This window comes from Eriocheir sinensis, chromosome 1, assembly GCF_024679095.1.
Source record: "Eriocheir sinensis breed Jianghai 21 chromosome 1, ASM2467909v1, whole genome shotgun sequence".
Classification (NCBI taxonomy): domain Eukaryota; kingdom Metazoa; phylum Arthropoda; class Malacostraca; order Decapoda; family Varunidae; genus Eriocheir; species Eriocheir sinensis.
The window spans coordinates 7,170,049-7,180,429 of NC_066509.1; the positions used below are offsets into that span (position 1 = coordinate 7,170,049).

Consider the following 10,381-nt stretch of genomic DNA (forward strand, 5'->3'; position numbering starts at 1 on the left):
TTAAGGTTATCGTCATCGTCATCATAAAAGTAACCACCACTACCATCTTTTTCTTCTACTGTTTTTTTTTTTTTTTTTTTTGTCTTCTTTTCTTCAAAATTTTAGTCTCCTTTTCTTGCTTTGTTTTTACACATATATTATGATGATTGTAGTAGTAGTAGTAGCAGTAGTAATAGTAGTAGTAATAGTAGTAGTAGTAGTAGTAGTAGTAGTAGTAGTAGTAGTAGTAGTAGTAGTAATAGCAATAATGATAATAATAATAATAATAATAATAATAATAATAATAATAATAATAATAATAATAATAATAATAATAATAACATCAACAACAACAACAACAACAACAACAACAACAACAACAACAACAACAATAATAATAATAATAATAATAATAATAATAACACAGCAAAATCCTCGCCATCAATAACAGCAGTGACACCGGAACCGTATGCTGACTCGACAGGCCACTAGCGTTAATTAGTATCAAGTCACCGCGTCATATTAATACCTTTGTACTCGCTCTGGTGGGAGAATCACGCCAAGTTTTCTAATTTTCACAATGTAAATTACGGATCGCGATTTGAACTTTTTTTCATATATTCATCAATTAATTACTTCTGTGATTCATTTTGCCACCCTGTCGCAACACATAGTCATACATTCATATACATATGACGATATATATATTAAATCTCAGTCATTATTTCTCTCTATCTATGTATGCCTGTTCGTTATTATTTCACCATCATCATCATCATCATCATCATGCATCTTTGCATAACGAATGCCTTTTCAAACACTTTCCACTTCTCTGTCCTATGCTAATGTACGCCATCCCGCCTCGGCAAGTCCTTTAATTTCACCTCTTTACTCGATTACCTGTTTGCTTTGACTTCTATAATTGCTCCATTGCTGAGGCTCGTGCTTTGGTTGTCTGTCTGTTATTGGTTTGACGCATGATATTACCTGCCTAAGGCCCTTATTCTCAAACATTTCTGGGCTTACACCCCCACAGTTGACAAGTCTTTCGTAGAGATTGCGAGTATTTCCCTGGGTAGTTTTATGAGCCTAGTGATAGTTTGATAAGGCTTCTATAACATGAATGTGAAAAACACTCATTAGAACCCGAGTAATGTCCATTGTAGCCCATGAAAATATTTTGCTGTGAGAGGCGAAAGCTTCTGAGGATGCGGACTTAAATATTGCGGGCAACCAACCACTACGACGGCCCGACACTCGTTCGCTGCACACCACCACCTGGCCGGAGTAAGCACCTCATCATCTCGTCACTACTACTTCGAGCTATGATGACGCAACGCTCCTTACCCTCGCTTTACTGAGTGACTGGTGAAACTGCTTCGGTATCGCGCTTCGAAGTGGCTCTACCCCGACTCCACCCCCTCACCCCATCATCTCTACTGAGGCTCCCCAATACCCAAGGGCATGAATCAAGGCCGCTTTGTCATTGCGTCAGACAGCATCCACCCTCTACCAGGCCATAACGTTTTGCCTCTGTGGTCCGATCTGCTGCGTCGCTCATTCTCATCACGGAAGCTTCTGTACCCAGGTTGGCAAGCTTGGACTCTCCCACCTTTCCCTCGCCGCAGTCTTGACCCTCTCTCCTCTTTTTCCTTGCCTGGGTCGGCCCATGAGGAACCCATCACAGGACCAGTAGGTAATGAGGATTGGTCTTTTGTGTGGTCCGTAATTATACTGGAAGTGTTTTTTTTTGTGTGTGTGTATGTTTCTTGTGATTCCACCGTGTTGAGTCCCTCGTCTCGAAGGCATAATGCTAGTGTTGTAGTAGGGAGACGGCGCCGCCCTCAGCCTTTACAGATGTCCATCTATAATTGCAAGTATTTTTATATCTATTTTTATCAATTTTCCTCTGGCGTCCATGCATCTTCGTGGTTATGATGTATTCCTCTTTATATTTTTTTCTGTAATTATCTTTTCTCTTCACATCGATGTTCGTGGTTTGGTCTTGTCATTCTTGCGTTAATCCTTTGAGCCACTTAATGGTTCGCTGCATACGAACTCTACTCCGTTACGCTAGAGTTGACCAGTGATAAACTCTATTGTTCTATATCCTCTGTTACGCTTTTCCTTCTCCTGTATATACCGAAATGTGGGTCGCCATGTAAAGAGTTAATCATGAAGTACGAGAGCCATTTACGGCTTGTTTGTCTATACGAGGCAACCCAAGGGAGCGTTCCGTTGGGAGGGAGAGTTCGCACTAAAGCGGCACCATCGACCAGGCGGGGAAAGCCAAACAATTAGATTAAGCAAGATTAATTTAATAAGGTTCAGGTGAGTAAGGTTAGGTTAAACGAGCTCCTCTGAAGGCCTTTGTGGAGACCTGGGGAAGCCTGACTTTTGCTTCATCTATTATTAACTTCCTTGAGTCGTTATTCGCCGCAGTTTCAAGGGGGAGGAGAAGGGGAAGTGAAGAAGAGGAAGCAAGGATAACAAAGAGGGAGTAGGAAGAAGGAGAATCACAGCGGTGGAGAGGTAGGACGATAAAAGAGATAGGAAGGAGGAGGAGGAGGAGTGGTAGAGAGGACTCCAAAAAGTGAGATGGCGGAGGAGGGGGAGTGCGGATAAAGAGGGAAGGGAAAGAAAGAACAATGGATTCTCTTCGTATGCAAATGATTCAAGTCACCTGTCGCGGCAAGGTGGTTTCCCTTTAACCCGGCGCCACTGCTTCTCTGTGTTTGTCTGTGTTGATTCCTTAGCGCGTTCGGCCACTGTGTCTTACAACCGCTCCGCTCTTTAACGATCACCCTGTCTCCTGGTCTGAACTTTTTAACAATAAATTACGTATAGTCAACCATTCGGTAAATCTTAAGAATAGCGGCTCCTAGCGGGTACGCATTTAGGGCACAACATTTCTAGCACAACATTTCTAGCACGTACGACGGGGTTTTGACAAGCGGACAGGCGTGTTTGTCACAAGGGGTGTATTTTTCCACGCTGGCCTCACGATTTTTTTTTAAGTCGATGGGCGATGAGACTGCGAGCTCCGGGGTGAAGAAAGGGAAGAGCCCGCGCTGAAAAATACACCCCTTGTGACATAAACACGCTTGTCCGCTTGTCAAAACCCTGTCATACGTGCTAGAAATGTTGTAATTACCACCATACCGTGCCCTATACGCGCACCCGCTAGATGCAGCTATTCTTAAGATTTACCAAACATTCATATAACATCAACGCTCCATTAGCCAAAACAGTACGTAACATAGTCCATTACATTAACATAGTCCATGGTCGAATACATATCACAAAAATAGACGGTGGGAGATAGCACTCACACGTGGTCATGGTCGTATAATTAAGACACTAACCTTACTCGTTCTCACCTCCTGACATGCTTAGTTGAAGTCACAGCTCGCTCTCAAATGTATAATTGTTTTCATAGATGCATACTGCAGTACTTCCGCGTATTCTGACCTCAATCTCATTTCTGTCAAACATAGTATTCTTTATCTTCATAACCGAATCAACAGCAAGGAAGCCAAGCGTGACCGTCCAGTCCAGTCTTCCCTGCAAGCTAAACGCCGGCAGCACATCTCATGCAACACCGACTGACTTCTGTCTTTGAGAAATTCATCGGCCGAACAGTTTAATGTGTCGACTTCTTTTCGCCATAAAAATATCGGCACGACTCGTACCAGCAATAACATTATTTTGTCATCACATCAGAAAGCTTACATCACTGTTGAAATATATTGCAGGTTATTAAAGGATTACTAATGCACTGATATTAAGTAGCCTTCCCCAACCCTGGCTAGACGGGGACTGACATTGCACTGGGGAAGGCGAGGATGAGATATACTGAAAAATACTGAGGACCAATTCTGTTTCTTTTTTTTGTATTTTTTCGGTATTTTAATTATCATTATTATTATTATTATTATTATTATTATTATTATTATTATTATTATTATTATTATTACCATCATCATCATCGTCATCATCATTATTATTATTATTGTAGTTGTTATTGCATTTGTTATCGTAGAAATTCTGAACAATGTTGCACAAGTTAGTGGCTGAAAAATCAGTAGCTGAGGACGTTTGAGGCGCAGCGCTCGCCACTTTCCATAACCGTGTGTGTGTGTGTGTGTGTGTGTGTGTGTGTGTGTGTGTGTGTGTGCTGTTTTGCAACCCTCGCGTCGTATTGATAAAAGATAAACTTGCACAGCGGCGGATCTCGTGCTATCGACTGGTTTATAGATTACCTAGTTACATGTTCCCTAAGTAGAGATGTACGAAGCCACATGAGCACACACACACACACACACACACACACACACACACACACACACACACACACACACACACTTGCTATCATTATTATTTTTATTATTTTTATTATTATTATTATCATTGGTAGCAGTAGTAGTAGTGGTAGACGTAGTAGTAGTAGTAGTGGTGGTGGTGCAAATAATAATGCTATTAGTAATCATGGTAGTAGTAACAGTATTTTATTCGCTGACCAGGCTACATGATGCGTAGCACTTGTGCGGCACATGTTGGGAAGGTCAAGGGTGAGAGGCTGAGGCGAGCATGATGAATAACAGGAGCAGCGGCAACGTGATGCGCTCCGGGAATATTTGGCGCCGGCTCGGAGGAAAACACGAGAATCAGGTGAATAGTGTGTTGTGAGGGAAGGCAGCACTGGGAAAGGGAACAGCGGCGCGGAGCTCTGTATCAGGTGGCGAAACCAAGAAGGAATTATCTGATCGCAAGGGAAGGATGTGATGGAAGACTGAGAGCAAACACTGAATGGGAAAGACAGATGCAAGCGATATTGATTACAGACGGCTTCGAGGTTTATAAAGAAGAGGGGATGAACCACTGTACCACAACTCTTTCACTTTAAAAATAACAAATGAATCAACGCAATTTTCGCTGGGGCGTATCCCTATAGAAAGAAATATCAATAATAACGATGCAAGTAATGATAACGATGATAATAAAGATAATAGTTATGATGAAGATAATGAGTAGCATGAATACTTATAAGCCTAGCAATTACATTATCATTAACGGATGATGTATAACTGGAAAATACTGGTGCTCTCTCTCTCTCTCTCTCTCTCTCTCTCTCTCTCTCTCTCTCTCTCTCTCTCTCTCTCTCACATCTCTCCTCCCCCACGCACACCCCTTACCCCCCCCCCTCCTGCTCATTGTTCGTGCCTTTCCCAGCCTCCTCAGTGCCCCTTTAATGCTACTGATGGTTATGGACATTCCTGGAATCAACGCTTCATTTTTACCTCTCCGACAGGTGGGATTACTCTTCCATTATCGGTGTCACCTGGAAGCCTCGCGACGATTAATGTTTGTCTGCCCGCACCCCCGCCTCAACCCTTGGCGTGCGGGGTTGTGTGGTGGCGCTTGTTAATATTTATGCAATACTTTATGCTTTCATGTATTTATGCATGCACTTGTTTGTCTTGTGATTGATTTGAATATTTGCCTATTTGCTTAATGTTTTGTTATTAAAGTGTAGTGTGTGTGTGTGTGTGTGTGTGTGTGTGTGTGTGTGTGTGTGTGTGCATAAATTTATAACGTATTTTAAGAAAGCGAAAAACTTGATAATGGGTTTTTAATGTCCCAACGTTGATGAATGAAACTGAAAATACAAAAAGGAACTGTAGGAGTCACTTTGGGGTCAGATATGTGACCAAACATTATTAATAAAAACAAATTTTCACACACACACACACACACACACACACACACGCTCGTTTGTTCGCTTTCTCTACCCTAAACGAGTATATGTGTGCCTTTGTGTGTGTGTGTGTGTGTGTGTGTGTGTGTGTGTGTGTGTGTGTGTGTGTGTACACCTTGTATGTCTATCTATCCGTCACACACTTTTCATTTGCCTTGTTTCTCTGCGGGGCTGCGTGTCTATTTTTATTTATTTTTTTACATCCGTTTCCCCGCTTGTTTGTATTCCTGTTTGCCTGTCGACCGGTCTATTTTTTTATTGTTTGCTTGGGTTCTCCTCGTGTATCTATTCTCTTTTTATTTAATTTCTACCTGTTGACTCATATCCTTATCTACCAGGCTTGTCTCTATCTCCTTCCTTTCCATCCGTCCACGCGGCTCTCCATCGCCTTACTATCCTTCAAGGCAGACCGGCGGAGCGTCACGTGTGTGCGCGGCCTCCTGGGAAATCAGTCATGACGTTATTTAATTTTTAAGAACAAAGTGGAAGTAACAATGAATAACACAATTACCGGCCATGAATAGTTTGTGTGTCTGTCGTGAATATTTCCAGTGGGTGGTAATGAATAAATGATTTAACAATATATTTATAAATAGAAAAATCGTTTAACCTGTGATTTGTATTTTAACTTTTTCCGTTTGAGATATTGCAATAGAGAGGAATCAGAGGATTATTGTATTTTTTAATAACTGTTGATGATTTCTTTTCCAGGACAGACGAAATACACATCGGCAAGAAATGTGAGTACGCAGTGTTGCATGCATTCTTACTGTTATCATTGCCATCATCTTTTCACCACTTTCATAATCATTTTCATCATGGCATTATCCTCTCAGTCATAATCACATTCATCATCAGCACAATCATCATCATCATCACTATCAGTATGTAACCACCACACCGGGAGGCACGCTCAGGCAAGACAGCGCGGGATGAATATTTGCCGATTTTTTTTTTATTATATTTTCTAGTTCGAGACACTTTCACGCATCGATCGGCCTGCCCTGGAAGCTTTCGGTGATGATAATGCTGGCTGATGATAATGGTGATGACGATGGTAATGATGACTGAAGATAATGGTGATTCATATTGGAGATGGTGAAGATGGTGATGATAGAATAATAATGATGATAATGATGAGTCGCTGATGATGATGGTGATAATGGTGATGACGATGGTTATGACTGAAGATAATGGTGATTCATATTGGAGATGGTGAAGATGGTGATGATATAATAATAATGATGATTATGATGAGTCGCTGATGATGATGGTGATAATGGTGATGACGATGGTAATGATGACTGAAGATAATGGTGATTCATATTGGAGATGGTGAAGATGGTGATGATAGAATAATAATGATGAGTCGCTGATGATGATGGTGATAATGGTGATGACGATGGTTATGACTGAAGATAAGGGTGATTCATATTGGAGATGGTAAAGATGGTGATAATAGAATAATAATGATGAGTCGCTGATGATGATGGTGATAATGGTGATGACGATGGTTATGACTGAAGATAATGGTGATTCATATTGGAGATGGTGAAGATATAATAATAATAATGATGATGATGATGTTAATGACAATGGCTGATGATAATGGTGATGACGATGGTAATTATGACAGGAGATAATAGTGATCCTTATTTGAGATGGTGATGATAGAAAAATAATGATGATAATGATGATGTTAATTACAATGACTGCTGCTGATGGTGGTGATATTAAACTATGGTCCGATGAAAAATAACTTACACTCAGTCGTGAATTAATGTCGCTGGGTTATTTTCTGTCCCCTTTGCGCGGTATTTCATTCCCTCCCTAAGGTTTATGATACATTTAGGGCGAGGTGAGCGCCGCCGCGGCAACACTGTAACACAATAACCTCAGAACCAGGAAAAATTGCCGAAATTGCGAATTGAAAAGATTAATGGATCGCAAATGACAAGAAGAGAAGTGAATCATGACATAGAGTGAAGCATGCATTTCGAACATAATGCAGTAAAACCAGCAAACGCATCTGGGGGCACCGAAACATTTCCAAGGCATAGAAGACTACAGGGAAACATTAAAGCAAAAAGTAAAAAAAAAAATCCAATACACAGACATATATAAATGAGGCACGTGAAAAATTAGATATGCGATCCAAATTAAATATGCGATCCATTTAACCAGTGAAAAAAAATATGAAAAAAACATTCCAGTGATAAAAAAGAGCAAGTGATATACGGGAATACACATAATCAAATATTCAAAGTTATCCGAAAGCAATAGAATGCGACAAAATCATAATACTTACAATACAAAGAGAAAATCTATGAATAGTTCGGTCACACACACCTCATGCCACCCCAACACCAAGGCTAATCAGTCATCCGTAAGCGCCGGCGACTGTCTGGCTTCGTTCAATTCGTGTCCCGGGCGCCTGATATGTGTTTATGCGTTTGCCTGTATGCATGTGTGAGTATGTCAGTTTCATGATCGGCGAATCTGTGTGTGTGTGTGTGTGTGTGTGTGTGTGTGTGTGTGTGTGTGTGTGTGTGTGTGTGTGTGTGTGATGAAAATATAACAAAACATTAATTAAACAAATAGCATCACAACTTTTCTTTTTATAGTTGATGTTGTTGTTGTTGTACGGACAATTTATAAGGTGTGTGTGCAGGTGTGTTGTGTTTTGGGGCACAGGTGTGTATTGTAATTTTGTAACAGGTGGGTTGGGACGAGGACTGTGTGAGTATTTGGTGGCCGGTCTTCATGTGACTAAGAGCAGTATACAAATGGGTTGAAAGGACCGCTCACGTGTCTATTAGGAGGGAGTACGTGGAGTAATGAGTCTAGTGTTTGAATGTCGAGTATTAAAATAAGTAAGAATGGTTGTCCGATTGTTTGTTATGTGGATAATGTATCGGGGGGATGTCTAGTGTGGGCAAAGGTTGATGGGCCAATCCTTGTATACAGAAGATGGGGAAGATGAAGAGTGAGTTGAGGTAGATGTATATATCCCTGTATACTGAAGGCAGGGTAAATCAAGTGTGGGTTGTGGTTGATGGGGAAATCCTTGCATAATAAAGGCGGGGGAAATGATGTGTGAGTTGAGTTAAATGAACCTATCCCTGTATACTGAAGGCTGTGTGCTGAACCTTGTGTCAGGGTAAACCGTGTATTTCTGCGCGGGTGTATACAGGAATTATCACGCTGTTAAGGGCAGGTACAGCTAAATATTGAGATTGCAGTGTGTTGAGGGAAGGCTTGCATTGCTGCCTCATTTTCTGTGTCTGTAAACAAGCCACACAATAACAACTTGTAACAACAGAAACAAGAAAAATCATGCATTCCGAATGAAAACACTTCTGACTCCGGAGCTGTTGCACATTATTTTCGGAATGTAAGGCTTAGAATTACCAAATTAACTCTGTACGCTCTCTCTCTCTCTCTCTCTCTCTCTCTCTCTCTCTCTCTCTCTCTCTCACGCACGCACGTACACACGCACGCACGCACGCACGCAGAGAATAGACACAGCGGTCTATAAACTGTTCTGGTTTGACAGAGATCTTTCGTCTGCTGTTTGAACAGTCATCGTGGAGAAGTCATTTGAAATTTTACCAGTAATGATGGTGTTCCAATTTGGAGTTCAATTTACGGATTAAATAATGATTCCCATTTTGAAAAGTAGGTAGCGTTACAGCTAGAAAAACAAAGTATATGTATATATTATATAATTTGAAATGGCCACGTATGTGTTCTTGACACTTTTTTGTTGTAAAAATAATCATAATGGTAATGGAAATAATGAGCGTGGGCACAAAGTAATTTGGAGGCTAAGCTCTGCATAACCTACATTTAATGAACGATTTACTTTGCAAAGCGACATGTAATAGTGTATATATTTTTCTAGTCTGGAATGGGAAAGATTTTTAATCGTTTTTATTTAGATTTGATATATAGTATGATGGTTGTCAATAATGATGATAATAAGGATGATAATAATAATGTTAATGATAATGATGATGACAGTGATGATATTCATAATAATCATTATGACAATAATAACATCAGTAATTAGTATTATGATAGTGATAAAAATATATTATTGAAAACAATAAAAAATGATAATAATTTAATAATTGACATCATCATAATAACGATACTACTATTAAAATAATAATAATAAAAAGTATGTTAATAATAATAATAATAATAATAATAATAATAATAATAATAATAATAATAATAATAATAATAATAATAATAATAATAATAATAATAATAATAATAATAATTAAGTATATTATGAAAAATTAATGAAAAAATCACTAGAAATATTAATAGTAAAAATTATATAAGCCAAAATAACAACAATATTAACGACGACAATGATATTAAGCTACTACTACTACTAGTAATACTACTACTACTACTACTAATAATAATAATAATAATAATACAGCTACTACTACTACTACTACTACTACTACTACTACTACTACTACTACTACTACAATAATTTAATACTTTTTATTAGCGTGGAAACAAAAAAAAGCAGGATTGTCAACAGCATTTTTCTTGTATCACTAACGGTTATAGGCGGACCATTTACCAGGCGGGGAGGCAATAAGTGCGCCGAACGGGATATTG

The 10,381-nt window shown here is 39.5% G+C and overlaps 1 protein-coding gene across 6 annotated transcripts in view; it reads left to right on the top strand.

Annotated features, from left to right (window-relative positions):
- The first annotated feature begins 1,193 nt into the window (after positions 1-1,193).
- The window catches only part of LOC126986299 (telomere length and silencing protein 1 homolog), a 76,114-nt gene continuing 66,926 nt past the window's right edge, over positions 1,194-10,381 (top strand). For 2 of the 6 annotated variants that reach the window (XM_050842436.1, XM_050842389.1), the window contains exons 1-2: positions 1,195-1,671; positions 6,449-6,477. In XM_050842436.1, the coding sequence (XP_050698393.1) occupies positions 1,444-1,671; positions 6,449-6,477 (257 nt within the window). In that variant the 5' untranslated portion in view covers positions 1,195-1,443. Of the gene's footprint in view, positions 1,676-6,448; positions 6,478-10,381 lie in introns of all 6 variants that reach the window. The other 4 variants (XM_050842533.1, XM_050842588.1, XM_050842311.1 and 1 more) reach the window with 4 other exon arrangements.